The sequence below is a fragment of the Triticum dicoccoides genome, chromosome 3A, assembly GCF_002162155.2.
Source record: "Triticum dicoccoides isolate Atlit2015 ecotype Zavitan chromosome 3A, WEW_v2.0, whole genome shotgun sequence".
NCBI classification, from domain to species: domain Eukaryota; kingdom Viridiplantae; phylum Streptophyta; class Magnoliopsida; order Poales; family Poaceae; genus Triticum; species Triticum dicoccoides.
Window position 1 is genome coordinate 678,658,522 of NC_041384.1, and position 19,766 is coordinate 678,678,287.

At 44.4% G+C, this 19,766-nt stretch overlaps 1 protein-coding gene across 1 annotated transcript; it reads left to right on the forward strand.

The window, feature by feature from the left end:
- The first annotated feature begins 18,375 nt into the window (after nt 1-18,375).
- Nucleotides 18,376-19,212, forward strand: LOC119270136 (stress enhanced protein 1, chloroplastic-like). The gene is made up of 2 exons (XM_037552107.1): nt 18,376-18,715; nt 18,804-19,212. Exons 1-2 carry the CDS (start codon nt 18,461-18,463, stop codon nt 18,906-18,908), a joined length of 360 nt encoding a protein of 119 aa, XP_037408004.1. The 5' UTR covers nt 18,376-18,460; the 3' UTR covers nt 18,909-19,212.
- Nucleotides 19,213-19,766: the final 554 nt, after the last annotated feature.

Genomic DNA, 19,766 nt, shown 5'->3' on the forward strand with positions numbered 1-19,766 from the left:
TATTGGAGTAATATCTACTGTGTTCCAACTTTTACATGGTTCATACCCCCCGATACTAGCCATAGATTCATGAAAATAAGCAAACAACACATAGAAAACAGAATCTAACAACAATAGAACAGTCTGGATATTTCGAATACATCTGCAACTCCAAAAAATCTGAAAAATTAGGAAAACCTAAGCAATTTGTTTATTAATCTTCATCAAAAAGAATCAGTATTTTATCACGCTTCTGTTAAAAATGAGAATTGTTTTCCTGAGCGCAAAAGTTTTTGTTTTTCAGCAAGATCAAATCAACCATCACTCTAAGCTATCCCAAAGGTCTTACTTGGCACAAACACTAATTATAACACAAAACCACATCTAACCAGAGGCTAGATGAATTATTTATTGCTAAACAGAACCTAAAAAGCAAAAACAAAAATAACATTGGGTTGCCTTCGAACAAGAGCTATCGTTTAACGCCCTTAGTTGGGCATTGATAATTTTAATGATGCTCACATGAAAGACAAGAATTGAAGCACAAAGAGAGCATCATGTAGCATGTGAAAAACACATCTAAGTCTAACATACTTCCTATGCATAGGCATCTTATATGTAAACAAATTATCAAGGCAAGCAAAAACTAGCATATGCAAGGAAGAAGAAAGGAACAATAGCAATCTCAACATAACGAGAGGTAATTTTGTAACATGAAAATTTCTACAACCATATTTTCCTCTCTCATAATAATTACATGTGGGATCATATTCAAATTCGACAACATATCTATCACATAAAATTTTCTCTACATGATCCACATGCATGCAAAGTTGACACTCTTGCAAAATAGTGGGAATATCATTAACTAAAGTCATGACCTCTCCGAACCCAATTTTATCAAAAAAACTTCATAAGATTGAACATTATCCAAATATGTGGGATCTAAAGTTGACACTCTTCCAAACCCACTTTCAGTATTATTGCAAACATTATTATCAATCTCATATTCATCATGGGGCTTAAATAAATTTTCAAGATTATGAGAAAAATCACCCCAATCATGATCATTACAACAAGTAGGGACATATCAAACTAGCATCCCCAAGCTTAGGGCTTTTCATATCATTAACACAATTGACATTAATAGAATTTATAATAATATCATTGCAATCATGCTTTTCATTCAAGGGGCTATCGTGAATCACTTCATAAATTTCTTCTTTCAACACTTCATCACAATTTTCAGATTCACGAATTTCAAACAAAACCTCATAAAGATAATCTAGTGCACTCAAATCACTAGCAATTGGTTCATCATAATTGGATCTTTTAAAAAGAATAGCAAGAGGATGAGGATCCATAAACTTTTAGCAAGCGAAGATGCAAGCAAAAGGAAGTCACATGGTAACACGAGCAAAGATAGCAAACGAAAAGACAAACGGAAGAGGGGCGAAGAAAAAGGGCAAATCTTTTCGAAAATCATTTTAGAAGTGGGAGAGAGTAAAACGAGAGGCGGATGGCGAATAATGTAATGCAAGAGATGATAGTTTATGATGGGTACTTGGTATGTCTTGACTTGGCGTAGATCTCCCCGGCAACGGCGCCAGAAATTCTTCCTGCTACTTCTTGAGCTTGCATTGATTTTTTTCCTTGAAGAGGAAAGGGTGATGCAGCAAAGTAGAGTAAGTATTTCCCACAGTTTTGAGAACCAAGGTATCAATCCAGTAGGAGATAACGCACAAGTCACCGAATACCTACACAAACAATCAAACAACTTGCACCCAACGCGATAAAGGGGTTGTCAATCCCTTTCACGGTTACTTGCAAAAGTGAGATCTGATAGAGATAGATAAATGGTAAAGTAAATATTTTTGGTATTTTTGGTTTATAGATCGGAAAGTAAAAGATTGTGAAAAGAGTAGATTGGAAACTAATATTGTAGATCGGAAACTTATATGATGGAAAATAGACCCGGGGGCCATAGGTTTCACTAGAGGCTTCTCTCAAGATAGTAAATAATACGGTGGGTGAACAAATTACTCCCGAGCAATTGATAGAAAAGCACAAAGTTATGACGATATCTAAGGCAATGATCATGAATACAGGCATCACGTCCGTGTCAAGTAGACCAAAACGATTCTGCATCTACTACTATTACTCCACACATCGACTGATATCCAGCATGCATCTAGAGTATTAAGTTCATAAAGAATGGAGTAACGCATTAAGCAAGATGACATGATGTAGAGGAATTAACTCAAGCAATATGATGAAAACCCCATCTTTTTACCCTCGATGGCAACAATACAATACATGCCTTGCTGCCCCTACTGTCATTGGGAAAGGACATCGCAAGATTGAACCCAAAGCTAAGCACTTCTCTCATTGCAAGAAAAACCAATCTAGTTGTCCAAACCAAACCGATAGTTCGAAGAGAATTACAAAGATATCAAATCATGCATAAAAGAATTCAGAGGAGATTCAAATAATATTCATGGATAAGCTGATCATAAATCAACAATTCAGCGGATCTCGGCAAACACACCACAAAAAAGTTTTACATAGAATAGATCTCCAAGAAAATCGAGGAGAACATGGTATTGAGAATCAAAGAGAGAGAAGAATCCATCTAGCTACTAGCTATGGACCTGTAGGTCTGTGGTAAACTACTCACGCTTCATCGGAAGGGCAATGGTGTTGATGTAGAAGCCCTCCGTGATGGAATCCCCCTCCGACAAGACGTCGTAAAAGGCCCTAGATGGGATGGTACAGAAGGATGCGGCGGTGGAAAAGTGTTTTCATGGCTCTCCTGGTTGGTTTGGGGATATATATAGGTATATATAGGTGAAAGAAATAGGTCGGTGGAGTCATGAGGGGCCCACAAGGGTGGGGGCGCGCCCTCCATCCTTGTGTCCACCTCGTGGCTCCTCCGACTTCATCTCCAAGTCTTCTAGTTGTCTTCTAGTCCAAGAAAAATCATCGTGAAGGTTTTATTCTATTTGGACTCCGTTTGGTATTCCTTTTCTGCGAAATTCTAAAACAAGGAAAAAAACAGGGACTGGCACTGGGCTCTAGGTTAATAGGTTAGTCCCAAAAATAATATAAAATAGCATATTAATGCATATAAAACATCCAAAACAGATAATATAATAGCATGGAAGAATCAAAAATTATAGATACGTTGGAGACGTATCAAACACTTCGAGGTGGTGGATTTCTCGTACTGAAAAGATCACACCTTGTCATGGAATTGTCACGCAGATGTCCTGGTGTGAGGACTTAGTCGTGAGTCCAACGCATCTATGTGGTAGCTTGAGAGGGGTTGATCGGAATCGAGAGACGCAACGCAAGACAAGGGTTTTAGACAGCTTCGGGCCCCGGGAAACATCATCCAGTAACAACCCTACATGATGTTTGTGGCTAGGTCTCATTATGCTCATGAGTGAGTCGTCGTAACTCTGGCTCTCCTAGTTGTGTCTAGACTTAACGATTATTTCTTGTCCCTCTTGGGGTGCCCTGCCCCTCCTTATATAAGTTGGCGGGTTACATGTAGAGTCCAACTCGGACTTAAGACTTAACTATTCTGACTTATCTTCATGGGCTTCTCTCCATGGGCTTCTCACCATGGGCTTCTTAACGTCTTGGGCTTCTTAACTGCCGACTTACAATCTGGCTTACCATCTGGCTTAACTGTCTGCCGGCTTACCATGCTTAACTGTCTCTGCCGGCTTACCCTGCTTAACTGTCCGTCGACTTACCCTTCTTAACTGTCCGCCAGCTTACCCTGCTTAACTGTTCGCCGGCTTACCCTGCTTAATTGTCTGCCGGCTTATAATTTGCCGGGTCACCAATGAAACACCAAGTCCCAGCCGGGTCATATCTCCGGCCGGGTCACACCGCAGGTTATATCCCCAACATTAGCCCCCGGTTTAATTTGGATTTATCCATGTTAAACTAATCCTGCAAAATAACTCAAGAACAAATTTGACAAGTTGTGCTCTGGGTTAAATATTCTTGTAAGCCGGCACCTGGTCATCCTTAATTCCTTATCATTTCCTTCTTCTAGAAAATCCGGGTTAACAGGCGAGCTTCATAATCAATTTGCTGACGTTGGTTTCTCACAAAGAAAAATTGTGAAGAATAATTCATTTGACTCAGCTTCCAATGCTTAAAAAATATTGGTCCTTAAAATACTCATCTGATTCTTCAGCCAACTTGAAGATGTAAAACTTGTCGGTTTATCATTGCCAAAATTACCGGGTTATAAACAAATGATGCCGAGTCATAATTGTTGCCGACACCGTGTCAAAACTGAGAATTTTGAAGATTTCTTTCCCTCATATCCATATTACCTGTAGCCCCCAAGTCTTGAGTAGAGCAAACTGATAACTCAAGACTTGCTTCAATATAAATATTACCACTTTGAAGAAATCCATGTTGTTCATCTCAATCACTAGTCAGAACTGAGTATTCCACATATGTAGCCCCCAAGTGTCGGGTTGTCATGCTTGCAACAACCTGGGACTTGAAATTGCCTTATGCTCATAAAAACTTTAACCAGTGTAGCCCCCAAGGGCCGGGTCATTACGTAATAATGAACAGGGACTTTGTATGTATGATCATGTAGATTCAAGCGGCAATGTGTAGCCCCCAAGGGCCGGCTTAGTAAGATAATACTAAGTTGGGACTTTATATATACTTCATCAAAAATAATATCATATGATGTAACCCTCACCATGGGGCTTGAACCCACGTTCATAAGGTTAAGAGCTTTGTACTCTACCAACTAAGTAGTGGACCTTCCAATATAATGGATTAAGACTTGTGTACCTTGAATTTTTGACAGGACCAATTGGTAGCCCCCAAGGGCCGGCTCATTACGATGTGACGAGTTGGGTCTTCAATAAGGCAAGTAAAAAATGACCTTGCATTAGCCCCCAAGTGCCATGGTGCATGCTGGCAGTGACATGGGACTTGCATATTTGATGTAATCTCAACTTGAATAATGTAGCCCCCAAGTGCCGGGTCGTAAGCCTGCAGCGAGTCGGGACTATTCCTTCCATTGTAGAATAAATCATATCCATTGATAAAATAATAGCCATTGCGCTAAAGCGACTTTGAAAACCTCAATCATAATACTGATTATTGATAACCATAATAAAAATCCAGCCATGTTGGCTATTCAAGATTTGAATAATATAATCCGTCGCGGGTATTGACCCATAGGCATGCAATATCATGATTTTGATTGCTCAAGGCAAAGATATCCTGGCAACTTATAGTCTGCTATCAGGGTGGGTTATTTACCCAATATGCTCAATTATGAGTCATATAGTTAAGGCTACCTGGCCTGAATTGTGAAAACCATATGTCAATATGGTACAAAGATGAACCCAAAAATGTTCAAATAGGAATAATAAATCAGAAAAAACAAGGCTTTCGTAGGCTGCCAAGCCTAAATCTCAGGTGCTTTCATGGGCTGCACAGCCACTGAGTTAAACCTTTATACAAACCTGATAAGACGAACCTCACATAACCAATCATCGTTTTAACTTTGACAAGTTCAGGGTCTGCACAAGATTGACTTATCAAATGTACGGCGGGTCATTCCAGGATTATCTAGGCGGAGTGGCAGACTTAAAAAGGCAGGATAACCCAGGGTTTTAGGTGAATACACCTGGCTTCCAAGCCTGGCTTTTAAGCCTATTACAAGGGTCATAAAAACTCTTGTCCTTCAGAACAAAGAGTCCCCAAGCAATATTTTTGAGATGTGCTCAATGGGCACCTATGTTTGAGTTGTGCTTTTGCAACAGACTCTCTTTGGTCCCTTTTACCTGGGTAGCAAGCCCCCAAGTGTTTTGTAAGCATGGCATATAAGCCGGATCAAAGGGTAATCATAGCTTCGCTCAATGAACAGGAAGCCCCCATGTGACCATAATAAGATAAGCCCATAAGGCAGGATACCCATGTTTGAACCGCGCATCATGGCAGCAAGTTCTCTTTGGCAACCTTTAGTTTTTCTGAGAACTCGAACTTGCGAGAGATGAATTTCTTTTTCAGTCGGAGTTTTAAACCGGATATTAAGACCTTCAAAGCTTTATGGGAGAAAGATTTCCCTTGAGCTGGATTTTGAACCGGAATCTTTCCTGATAAACCGGAATTCTTCTATTGAGCCGGAATTTTATGATTGTCAGGCTATTTTTTAAGCCAGAAAATTTCTGACGGCCTTCAAATTTTCACCAATAGAGCAGTAACCTCCGGAGCGGGTTATCTTCCCTCCACTGACCCGGAGTTCTTGAGTCTGCTTTAAGTCGGCAATCATTTACTGAGTGATGTCATCGTAGCCCCCAAGTCTCAAGGCGACTCAAGGAGTTGGCCTGAGATTTTCCATATTTGACCGTGATATAAACCGGTATGAGTATTTCAACAGCTCAGTGATATAAAAAAATCCCTTTTGCATTAAACACCTTGTCCTCCACGGAAACACTTGCACGCCAGAGTAATTGCTCTTTTAAAGAAAACAATATGTAACATAAAAATATACTGGATGAATGTCACCTGATATATCATGCCAGAAATTATCCACCGTGGAATTGATGATCTCGACGGTGAAGCTGAAATCAATCACGGGCGGTTCGACCGTGGGAGCAGACAGATGAATCGGCCGCGACATTATAAGCCGGTGCGGACGGGCGAGTCAATCGCAGGCACGGTTCCAGCGAGTTGATGTAGATTAAGCTGCATGGGTGGCGGCTCGCGCACACCCGTACAACAACAAGTGGGTGCGGATGCTAGCGCATGATGATGCTAACACATACTCCATAGGCATAGCCTGGCACCACCTTTATCATGAATCATTGTCCTGCACAAAATATATTGCGGACCAAAGTAATTGTTCTTTGATAAAAAACAATGTGTCAAAAAAATATACTTAGATGAATATCACCTGATTTGTCTGCACGACGGATGATCCGTATATAGCCTCCGTGAATAGTTAGTTTCAATGCTGATTCATCCACTCTCTCCTTTATTGCAACGAGGTGTTCGTAACAGCAGCCGTTGGGCGTTTGGCGACTTAAACAGCAACAAAGGGCGATTTAAGACATACTCAAGACCTAGGCGACTTGCGGCGTGGCTGGTGATGGCAGCAGGCGTTTCGTGGAGTAGCAGCAGAGGGACAGCTCGAAGCGCGGGTCAAGTCGGCAGCGGCAGTGCGCAGCGAAGGCGGCGGCTCAGAGCTGCGGCGGCGTGCATCGAAGACGACTCATAGTGGTGCGGCGGTGGAAACACCGGTTTGTGGTGGACGGCAAGGCCTCTCGAGGAGATGCCATTGTGGCGGTTTAGGCAGGCAGCAGACGAAAAACGAGGCGAGGCGCGCTTGGACAGGCGGCAGCTCATAGTCGAGGCCGGGACGGTTTTGGCAGCAAGAACAACGGCGACGCGGGTGAGGTCGGCAAGGGCGGCTTAGAAGCAGCGTTGCGGGCTCGAGCAGCGGGTTGGAGAGATGCAGCCGTGGCCGGTTCATCCGCGTCGAAGGTGGAGCGGCGACTTAGAGCATGGCCGAGCGTGACCGAGCATGGCTGCAGCGTCTTAAAACCGCGGCCGCGCATGGTAGAAGCGGAGGGCGGGTTACTGTGGCGGTCTTGGTGCGGAGGAGCAGAAACTCGCGGGAAGAAGCCGACGCGGCAAGCCAGTGACTCGTCGATGCGAGCAGGGTATGGCGGCCTGCGAACCAAGGCGGGTCGGGGCGCGGCTGTAAAAACGGTGATGGAGCCCAGCAATTTGATGCGGTTCCAGGCAGAAGCGGCGCCTCAGGTTCGAAGCGGCGGCGACTTGGAAACACGGCCGTGGCGTCTCTATGAAATGAGGTAGGCAAAGCACGGTAAGAAGCGGTCAGCGGCTGGAGCTGGGCAGCTCAAATCCGCACCGGCAGGGGTGAGGCAAGCAATGAGGCGGACCGGTTTGGGGCTGGCCACGGCGGGTCGCGGCTGCAGAGGCGTTTTTGAAGGACGGTGGTTTGAAGAGGCCAGCCAGGGACGTGGATTTTTAGAACACTTGCACCCAGGCCCTGCTATCCTAACTCTCCAATATCGCTTTAAAATCCGTGCGACACAACTAACTTTCTATATGAAATCCGTGCCAAAGCTTTCTAACTAGAATCTAGGATAAATCTTTTAGAATTTTTTGTCCAACATAAATACTAAAAATATGATTTTTTAATCAAATAATACGTATTTTGTATATTTATATTTGACAAAAGAATCTGAAAGATTTATCCTAGATTCTACTTAGAAAGCTTTGTCACACTGCATAGGTTTGAACTTCAAGATATGTGTTATATGGGAGAAACAAAAAAGAGAAATGTATTTGCACGAATCTTAAAGCAGGAAATGGATGGCTAGATAGAGAGGGCCTGGGTACATATGCTCTAAAATATATTTTCGGGCCAGCCTGCAGGGCATGTTATAGCCCGACGAAGGCCAGCGGTTTGGAGTAGCACGTCGGCCAGCACAGAGTGAGGTGTCGTGGTGGAGACAGCCAGGGACGGCGAGTCAAGAAACAGTACGCGACTCTCAGCAGGCGACTCAGGCGTGACTAGCGACTGGAACCGAAGACGAGACGAGACCCGATGGCGACTTGAACCGGAGACAAGTCGAGGCCCGATGGCGACTTGAACCAGAGACGAGTCGAGGCCCGATGGCGAGGCGTGGCCCGTGGTGGCAGAGGAGTTTGGGTTGGGGCCGCTCTGGTCAAACCATCTTTGTTTCTCCGAGTCGTGGTTGATGCAGACGACGGCTTAACGTGTCAACTGGGACTGTGAAGGTGAGCGCGCGGCTGGAGTGGTGAGGGCATGAAACAATGACGACCCTCGGACGGCGGCGGCTTACGCAGAGAAGCGAACCGGCAGCGGAGGTGACTGAAGCGGGTCCGCGTGCCGCATGGTAAAGCGCTAGGGGCGGTTTGCCGGCGGGCTTGGCGAAGGCGGCCCGTCGGTGGCCGGCCGGCTGTGGCTGGAGAGGCGAGGCGGCCGACGCAGAAAGATGGTGGCGGCTCGGACCATAAGCGGCTCAGCGACTTGGAGGCAGCCGGAGGAGTGTTGACGACTCCAAGATGACGGGTTAGAGGCAGACTCCATGGTGGCTCTGAACGGGCTGGCTCATGCGCAACGGAGTAGCGGGTAGAGTTGCAGCCAGGCATCATGCAGAAGCAATGGCTCAAAGGCGGGCGGTTGCTGATCATTGCGTCAAGGGTGGACTGGGGAAGGTAGAAACCAGTGCGGCAAAGACCAGCTCGGGGTCGAGGCGCCTGCTTGCCAGCGGTGGATGCGACGACTTGCAGCTGCGATGGTGACTCGATCAGGCAGGGCCCAAGTTGTTCTCCAGGTCAAAAGTGAAGACCGGTGGCGTTTTGATGACGGGCGGCTCAAAAGTGAAGACCGAGGCGGAGACCGAGACCAAATCCTATCTGTTGTAATCTCCCCTGATGGATCTCCTTTCCCTGATAACCACGAGCGAAGCTCACGTCATTCTTTCCTTCTGGTAGTTTTCCTTGTACACATGCACCAATCAGAATTTTGACAAGAATAAAAGATCGACTTGGCCTCAACTGATGTAGCCGGAGATGCACTGGTATTCGAATTCCTTGGATGCGGTGAAATAGTGCTCTGGTCTATATTTTTGACTAGATAGCCCAATTAGTACTTGGCCATATGCCCGTTGGCGACTTAGCCGGGTGATTTGGTCAGCAGCGCGAGGCCGGTTTAGCCCGGGGCTATTTAACGACTCATAGGCGGCGACTCGTACACGGAGGCGATTTGTCTTCATCGGACCTGGTGAATCCACGCTAAATAAAACTAAGATTCCACCATGCTAAACCTCGGAATCTTCTCTTGATGATCTTGCCAACAAAAACTGATGAACGTCAACAATAAAACCTTCTGATTTTGATCTAATACCCTCAACGTTGATATTCCTATGGAAATTTGTGAACTTCTCGAAACCCTAGGAAAGATCCCTCCAAGAACTCAACACCACCGTGCGCGGACCCCACGGTGGGCGCCAACTGTTGTGGGATTGTCACGGAAGATGTCCTAGTGTGAGGACTTAGTCATGAGGCCAACGCATCTATGTGGTAGCTTGAGAGGGGTTGATCGGAATCGAGAGACACAACGCAAGACAAGGGTTTAGACAGCCTCGGGCCCCGGGAAACATCATCCGGTAACAACCCTACATGATGTTTGTGACTAGGTCTCATTATGCTCATGAGGGAGTCGCCGTAACTCCGGCTCTCCTGGTTCTGTCTAGACTTAACGATTATTTCTTGTCCCTCTTGGGGTGCCCTACCCCTCCTTATATAAGCTGAAGGGGCGGGTTACATGTAGAGTCCAACTCGGACTTAAGACTTAACTATTCTGACTTCTCTTCATGGGCTTCTCTCCATGGGCTTCTCACCATGGGCTTCTTAACGTCTTGGGCTTCTTAACTGCCGACTTACAATCTGGCTTACCATCTGGCTTAACTGTCTGGCTTAACTGTCTGCTGGCTTACCATGCTTAACTGTCTCCGTCGGCTTACCATGCTTAACTGTCTCCGCCGGCTTACCCTGCTTAACTGTCCGTCGACTTACCCTGCTTAACTGTCCGCCGGCTTACCCTGCTTAACTATCCGCCAGCTTATAATCTGCCGGGTCACCAATGAAACACCAAGTCCCAGCCGGGTCATATCTCCGGCCGGGTCACACCGCGGGGTATATCCCCAACACACATGAACCATTCTGTCAGCTTTAAACTTGGCACACTTGTTTGCATGCAGTTGAGCTTCGTTCTCGAGTCTGAGGAAGGCCACCACTTCTTGTAATGAGGGAATGCTTCAAATATGGCCTTTTGAGGCATTATATATTATCGGTTGGAATATTATGGATGTAGCATTTTTTTCCTTGCTACTACACACAAACTCAGATTGAATATCATACAGAGATCTTGAAATGGTTGTCCATACATGTCTTGGAGCTTGGGCCACATTTTCATAGTAGAAAAAAGGTGGTCCAGTATCGTAAGGTGCCTTTTTTATCAAAAAATGAACATGAAGGCAACAATTTTAAAAGGAGTGATGCTACATCTTGTAATAGCCATATTAGCTTCATCTTTAAAAAGCCTATTATCTACTAATGAGTTGACCTTCTTGTCCTTCTCTGACATCTCTCGTACAAAATCCCGCACAAAAGTATAATAAAAACTAATATTAGAGAACACTTACTATATATTAATGAATTCTTAATGCCAACTAAGTGACTGTCATTTCAGCTCTTTATGTTGAGTCCTTGAGAATAACTCCCAAGTAAATGTTGATAAAACTACCAGTTTTTCTATGCCAAGTATGAGTGGCTTCCGCAGACAAAATGTTGGCCCGGCCTCACCTCTTTTTGTGCCATGCCATAATATTCCAATGCCAATCACATTTCGGACACCCGGCTATTCTTGTGGCATGAACTATCAATATACAAGGGGATAATTCAATCAATATCAACAAGTCTTAAGCAACACTATCTACTTGGAATGCGTTATCATCCCCTTGTGTGGTCTTTTGGGAAACAGAGTAGATATTCAATCTCTTGAGGCTCCAATGGAGTGACATTGTTCTTTCCAATCCAAACGAGATTCCCCTTTTCACACTGATTGATGGAATATTTCTAAACACTTACGAGGCTGTGCATTGCCCATGGTGAAAAGATCACACCTGAACAATTCTTTGAGCTTTGCACTTATGACACTTGTTCACGACCAGTTGAGCTATGTTCTCGAGTCCTAGGAAGGCCGCTGCTTCTTGTAAAGAGGGAATGCCTCAAATGTGGCCTTTGGATGAAGAGAAAGAAGAGGTATTGTGTTCTCAATTGGTAAACTATGGATGTAGCCTTTTTTTCCTTGTTGCTGGATTGTAATGCTTAGAACCACAAACTCGGGTTCAATGGCATACAAAGATCTTGAAATGGTCGTCCAGACACATCTAGGAGGTTGGCCACAGTTTCGTAGTAGAAAAAGGTGGTCCATATCTTAAGGTGCCTTTTCCATAGAAAATGAACATCAAGGCAATAAGTTTAAAAGGACTGATACCAAATTTTCATCTTCAAAAGAGCCCATTATTTACAACTCCCTCCATCTATAATGTAAGACATTTTTTAACTAGCATAGACTACAAAACGACTTATATTATGGGACGAAGGGAGTAATAAGTTGATCTTCTCATCCTTCATTGACATCTCTCATCCAAATTCATGCACAAAAGTATAACAAAAACTAACATTAGTGAAAAGTTGTTATGTATTACTAACCTTTTCATGCTAGCTAAGTGACTGCATTTCACCTCTTTATGATGAGTCTTCAAGAATAACTCCCAAGTAAATGTCTATAACACTTCAAGTTTCTCTATGCGAAGTATGAATGGCTTCTGCATACAAAATACTGGCCCAGCCTCACATCCCTGTGACTCGTGCCATAATATTCTGATGCCGATCATTTTGGACATCCTGTGATTCATGTGGCATGAACTATCAGTACACAAGGGGATACTTCAATCAATATATCAACAAGTGGTAAGCAACAATATCTACTTTGAATGAGTTGTCATCCCCTTGTGTGGTCCTTTCAAAAACCAAGTAGATATTCAATCTCTTGCGGCTCCAATGGAGTGACTTTGTTCTTTCCAATCCAAACAAGATTCTCCTTTCTACATTGATTGATGACATATTTTTAACACTTCAGGGCAGTGGATTGCCTGTGCTACAAATATCACATCACAACCGTTCTGTCAGCTTTGCACTTGCCACACTTGTTTGCAAGAAGTAGAGCTACATTCTTGAGTCCCAGGAAGGCCACCACATCTTGTAATGAGGGAATGCCTCAAATATGTTCTAAGTTAGCAAATTATGCATGTAGCTTCTTTTCCTTGCTGCTACACACAAATGCTTAAAACACACAAACTCAGGTTGAACGTCATACACAGATCTTGAAATGCTCATCCATAAACACATGGAGCTTGGGCCATATTTTCATAGTATATAAAAGGTGGCCCATTATCTTAAGGTGCCTTTTATGTAGGAAAATGAACATCAAGGCAACAATTTTACACAGACTAATACCACATCTTGTAATGGCCATACTAGCTTCATCTTCAAAAGAAACCATTATCTACTAATGAGTTGATCTTGTTGTCCTTCTTTGATATATCTCATCCAAACTCCTACAGAAAAGTAGAACAAAAACTAAGATTAGAGAACACTTGCTATGTATTACTGGCTTCTTAATGCCAACTAAGTGAAAGGCATTTCACCTCTTTATGAGGAGTCCTTGTGAATAACTCCCAAGTAAATATTGATAACACTTCTAGTTTTTATATGCCAAGTATGAATGGCTTCGGTAGAGAAAATATTGGCGGAGCCTCACCTCCCTGTGTGTCGTGCCATAATATTCCGATGCCAATCATATTTCGTACATCCTGCTATTCTTGTGGCATGAACTATCAGTTCACAAGGGGATACTTCAATCAATATATTAACAAGTGGTAAGAAACATTATCAACTTGGAATGAGTTGCCGCCCCCTTATGTGGTCCTTAGGGAAACCGAGTAGATATTTTCTTGAGGCTCCAATGGAGCAGCTTTCTTCTATAAAACCCAGACAAGATTCACTTTTCTGTACTGGTTGATGACATATTTTGAACACTTCATGGCGGTGGATTGCCCGTGCTGGAAAGATCACACCTGAACTATTCTGGCAGCTTTTCACTTGCCACACTTTCTTTGCAAGAAGTTGAGCTAGATTTTCGAGTCCAGGGAAGGCCAGTGCTTCCTGTAATGAGGGAATGCCTCAAAAATGGCCTTTGGAGGCAGTGGATGAAGAGGTTTTGTATTCTCGGTTGGAAAATTATGGATGTGGCCTTTTTTCCTTGCTTATGCACACGAATGCTTAGAACCCACAAACTCAAGTTGAATGCCATACAAAGATCTTGAAATGGTCGTCCATACATGTCTGGAAGCTTGGGCTACATTTTCATAATATAAGAAAGGTGGTCCCTTATCTTAAGGTGCCTTTTCCATAGAAAAATGAATATCAAGGCAACAATTTTAAAAGAACTGATACCACATCTTTTAATAGCCACATTAGCTTCATATTCAAAAAAATCCCAATATCTACCAATGAGTTGTTCTTCTTGTCCTTCTCTGACATCTCTCCTACAAAAAACAGCACAAAAGTATGAAAAAAACTAATATTAGAGAATAGTTACTATATATTACTGACTTCCTAGTGCCAACTAAGTGACTGGCATTTCAGCTCTTTACGATGAGTCCTTTAGAATAACTCCCAAGTAAATGTTTATAACACTTCCAGTTCCTCTATGCCAAGTATGAATGGCTTCTGCAGATAAGATGCATGCCTGGCCTCACCTCCCTATGTGTCGTGACATAATGTTCTTATGCCAATCACATTTTGGACATCCTTCTATTCTTACGGCATGAATTATTAATACCCAAGGGGGTACTTCAATCTATCAACAAGTGGTAAGCAACAGTATCAACTTGGAATAAGTTGTCGTCCCCTTGTGTGGTCCTTTGGGAAACCGAGCAGATATTCAATCTCTTGAGGCTCCAATTGAGGGACTTTGTTCTTTCCAACCCAGACACAAGATTCTCCTTTTTTGCACTGGTTGATGGAATATTTTTAAAAAATTTGAGGCGTTCGATTGCCCGTGGTGTAAAGATCGCACCTGAACCGTTCTATCAGCTTTACACTTGCCACACTTCTTCTCAAGCATTTGGGCTTCGTTCCCGAGTCCCGGGAAGGCCACCGCTTCTTGTAATGAAGGAATACCTCAAATGTGGGCTTTGGAGGCAGAGGAAGAAGATGTGCTCTGTTCTCAATTGGCAAATTATAGATGTACCTTTTTTTCCTTGTTGTCGCACACTAATGCTTAGAACACATAAACTTAGGTTGAATGTGATACTGAGATCTTAAAATGGTCATCCATACACGTCTAGGAGCTTGGGCCACATTTTCATAGTAGAAAAATCGTGATCCATTATCTTAAGGTGCCTTTTCCTTAGAAAAATGAACATCAAGGCAACAATTTTAAAAGGACTGATACTACATCTTGTAATAGCCATATTAACTTCATCTACAAAAAAGTCCATTATCTACTAACGAGTTGATCTTCTTGTCCTTCTCTAACATCTCTCGTACAAAATCCTGCACAAAAGTATAACAAAAACTAATATTAGAGAACACTTACTATATATTACTGACATCTTAGTGCCAACTAAGTGACAGGCATTTCAGCTCCTTACAACAAGGCCTTTAGAATAACTCGCTAGTAGATGTTGATAACACTTTTGGTTCTTCTATACCAAGTGTAAATGGCTTCTAAAGACAAGATACTGGCTCGGCCTCGCCTCCCAATGTGCCATGCCATAATATTCTGATGCCAGACACATTTTGTGCATCCTGCTATTCTTATGGCATGAACTATTAGTACCAAGGGGATACTTCAATCAATATCTCAACAAGTGGTAAGAAACAATATCAACTTGGAATAAGTCGTCCTCCCCTTGTGTGGCCCTTTGAGTAACCGATTAGATATTCAATCTCTTGAGGCTCCAATGGAGTCACTTGTTCTTTCCAACCCAGACAAGATTCTCCTTTTTGCACTAATTGATGGAATAACTTTGAACACTTTGAGGGTGGCTTGCCCATGGTGTAAAGATCACACTTGAACCGTTCTATCAGCCTTACACTTGCCAAACATGTTCGCAAGTAGTTGGGTTGCGTTCCCGAGTCCCAAGAAGGCCACCGCTTCTTGTAATGAGGGAATGCCTCAAATATGGCCTTTGGAGGCAAAGGAATAAGAGGTGTTGTGTTCTAAATTGGCAAATTATGGATCTAGGCTCTTCTCCTTGTTGTTGCACACAAATGCTTAGAATCCATACGCACTCGGGTTGAATTTCATACAGGAATCTTTATATGGTCGTCCATACACGTCAGGGAGCTTTGCCCACATTTTCATAGTAGAAAAAGGTGGTCTAGTATCGTGTTTAAGATCAATTTTGGTCAATCTGACTAATGGTAGGCTATAATTGGGCAGGTAAATCCAACCATTGGTTTTGGGAGAGGCATAGATGTTAATCATGGTTGTAATCCAAATTGACATGTGTTGTACCTCCATACCGCTTCGTCTTTTTCTTGCTCTCTACCATCATTCTTTTTTTCTTTCTCCCTCTAAAGATTTTAATTGTAATGCCCGTAACCTGCCAAATGTACACATATTGCAGTGCCCTTACATCAAATTAAAGGAGCAAAACCATTTTCTTATTCCAATGTACATCAAACCACAAAGTACCTGTTGGCCTTGTAAGTTAAAATCGCCTGCAACCTGTGATGCACTAATCGAATCAACTAATATAGAGAGATCAGCATCCGCACCTAAGTATTTTAACACATATATATATCATAAGGAGCCTTTTCCATAGGAAAATGAACATCAAGGAACAATTTTACAAGCACTGATACCACATCATGTAATAGCCATATTAGCTTCATCTTTAGAAAATCCCATATTTATTAATGAGTTGATCTTCTGATCTTTCTCTGACATCTCTCGTACAAAATCCTGCACAAAAGGATAACAAAAACTAAGATTAGAAAACAATTGCTATACATTACTGATTCTTAATGCCAACTAAGTGATTGGCCTTTTAGTTCTTTACGACGAGTCCTTGAGAATAACCCCCAAGTCAATGTTGATAACCCTTCAAGTTCCTCTATGACAAATGTGAATGGCTTCTGCAGACAAATATTGGTCCAACCTCACCCACCTCCCTATGTGTCGTGTCGTGCCATAATATTCCAATGCCAATCACACTTTGGACATCCTGCTATTGTTGTGGCATGTGCTATCAATACCTAAGGGAATGCTTGAATCAATATATCAAGTGTCCATCTTTGCCATGAAGTGTTTTTTGGCTGTAGAAGTTGTTGGCTTTGTGTCTATGTTGAAGCCACTTTCTGAACCCAGCAAAGAGTAGGAGGATTCTAAAGGAGGGAATGATGGGGTTTTCGCATCAGGTGCCATTATATGTCCTTACAGCTGAAGAAGTTCACAACTCCCCAATTGGATCTTGTTGCACTGTTCACATTGTTTATATGAATTTTGTAAATTATCTTATTTACTTCTAGTAAAAAATTATGGTATGAATTTATCCGAAAGTGTAGTCATTTAAGATTGGGAATTGTTTTAAATCGGCCGATTGGGAGAGATTTCCGTTGGTTGCTCGCTCAGTGCATCACGCAGCTCTGGGCCCAATGCATCGCTCGCTTCCTTCCCATTATCTCCTCCACCCATTCATTATCCCCTCAACGCTTCCCTTCTCTTTCCCTTTATTTCCTCTTCGACCGCCGTGGATGACCTCTTGTATCCATGCGCCGTGCCCTCTTTCGCCACTGGGACGACGAGTTACGACGGCGGCCATGGGAGGATGATGCGAATCCAGGAGGTTCAACACCGACAAGTGGTTCGATGCCTTGGGTGCGTGTCGCGTCGGTGCCAGTGGGGACAAACTAAGTTGCGACCGCCGGTGTGGGGGGGCATGCTGCAACCGGCCATGATAGAGCTAGGGACCGTCGGTGCGGCGTGCTGCAACCCGTGGCGGGGCTGTATGCTGCAACCGGCAGTTGCAGGATGCTTGAACCGGCTGGGAGGATGTTGCAATAGTGGTCGTACCCGACGATGGCGGCTGACAAGTGTTGCAACCGTGTTGGCAAAAACTGGAACCATGAATCCACGGTCACTAGATGCTGGAACACGACTACCCGAAGCTTTTCCAGTGGTGACCACGACCCGCCGGGATGCTGCAACCGCTGTGTCTGGATATTGGAACCGGCACCCACCGTTGCGGCAACTGGCTTCGACGACGGCTACGGTGGGGCGCTACACCGACAATGAATGTTGGAACCGCAAGGCTGATTTGCTAGGACCGGCAGCTGGTTTTGCTGCAAAGGGGCGGACCATGCGAGCACCGGCACCGCAACCGTCGGGCCGGCAAACGGTGCCACGATGTTGCAAGGGGAGGCGGTGGGAGGCGTGGGTGGCGACGAGCCGACGCACTGCGCAACTACCGTGAGCGAGGAGAGAGGCGGCGATGCGTGTTTGCGTGCCGGGAAAAAAGCCAGGTGCCAATCCGACGGCCAAGCGCATCCAAATCAAACACATCTTACAGCTGGGAGGCGACCGGCCCAAAGCTGGCGCCGGTCGGCCGGCGCCCAGGGACATCACGTTTCTGGATTTATTAGTTGCAAGGCGTGCGCTGTCCGATCATTTTTTCCGTGGATAGAGCGACGTCCAAACGGCCAACCGACGGCCACTCACTTCGGCTAGCTCAGGCCAGCAGCACAAAACCAACAAGCGAACGCGAGCGCAGGCCATCACATCCATCTCATGGCGCTCTTCTCCATCCTACGCTCGTCTCCGCTGGCCGTCCCCGCGGCCTCTTCTAGCCGCCGCCCCAACCATGGTGTCTGCCTACTACGCGTCAGCACCAGGGCCGCGCCGTCATCTCTGTCCGTGAGGTGCGAGCAGAGCAGCAAGCCGGGCGGCGGCAGCGTCGTCGACGTGTGGGCGAGCCGCCTGGCCATGATGAGCTTCGCCGCGGCGGTCGTCGCCGAGGTGTCCACCGGCAAGGGCTTCGTGGAGGTATGTACGCTCCCATGGATCGACCCGTGACGCCATGCTCTGCTGGGCTAGTTGCTCACTATTGACAGCGCTCTGACGTGCTTTGCAGAACTTCGGCGTGGCAACGCCGGCGCCGGCGTTGGCGCTGGTGGTGACGGCGCTCGTCATCGGCCTGGCCGTCCTCTTCATCGTCAGGTCGGGAGCGCAAGATTGATGGATCCATCGCACGAAATAATTGAAGACCCTTTTCTAGAATACAATACAAAGTAAGCGGAGACCTATTTCTGAAGAACGAGCGTGCAGATCTTCTTTGCGTCTGGTTTGCAAAGATTCCTGGAGATTACAATTAGCATTACTTCTGACTGTAGATGATCTGATGTATCATGGTACTACTGCTGTGAGCATATTCATATGGAAAATTCTGGTTCAAATTCAAGTGAGCCAAAGGCTTCCGATGTTGCTACCATTCTGTGTGTGAAACTGTGAATTCAGACCGATGCTCAAAGTTCAGGCTCTAACACCCTGTTAATGATTCGGTTATATGATTGCAATGTCCGTTCAGATGTGTATATGCCATATATGAAGTCCCTGAAATAAAAACATTGCATGTATAAAAGTAAAACATGCAAATGGACGAAACATGTGTCTTGTGTAGAGTTTTGTGCGTGGGTCAACGTTGGTGGTACCTAGAGTCACCTGAATTCCTGATGGATTTCTTCTGCACCCAGATGATTGCTTTCTGGGAACACTGGTCTTCCACTGGGGACATGAATACCTTTGATTTAGCCCTGCATGTATGTATGTGGTAGGTACACTCACAGTATGAACTTGCGATTGAAAAGGAGGGAATGCATCTTACACTTGGAAGCGTGACGGCATGAGATTATGCAAGTTTTGGGCCTGGCGATTTCCCTGCCTCGGAGTTGAGAAGGGGGAAAAAGAATGTGCCATGGCAAAAAGAATCTGCTTCAGGGACAGTTCTTTCGCTTAGATTTATGGTTACTACGTCTTCATTTTAGTAGGCATCTACTCCATAATCGCATGAATGATTGCTTTCTGGAGCACTCAACTT

Excerpts from the sequence above, each read along its gene's own strand:
- LOC119270136 (XM_037552107.1), top strand. The coding sequence starts at position 18,461 with ATGGCGCTCTTCTCCATCCTACGCTCGTCTCCGCTGGCCGTCCCCGCG. Across the intron at positions 18,716-18,803 it reads CCGGCAAGGGCTTCGTGGAG|AACTTCGGCGTGGCAACGCC; the intron begins GTATGTACGCTC and ends CGTGCTTTGCAG.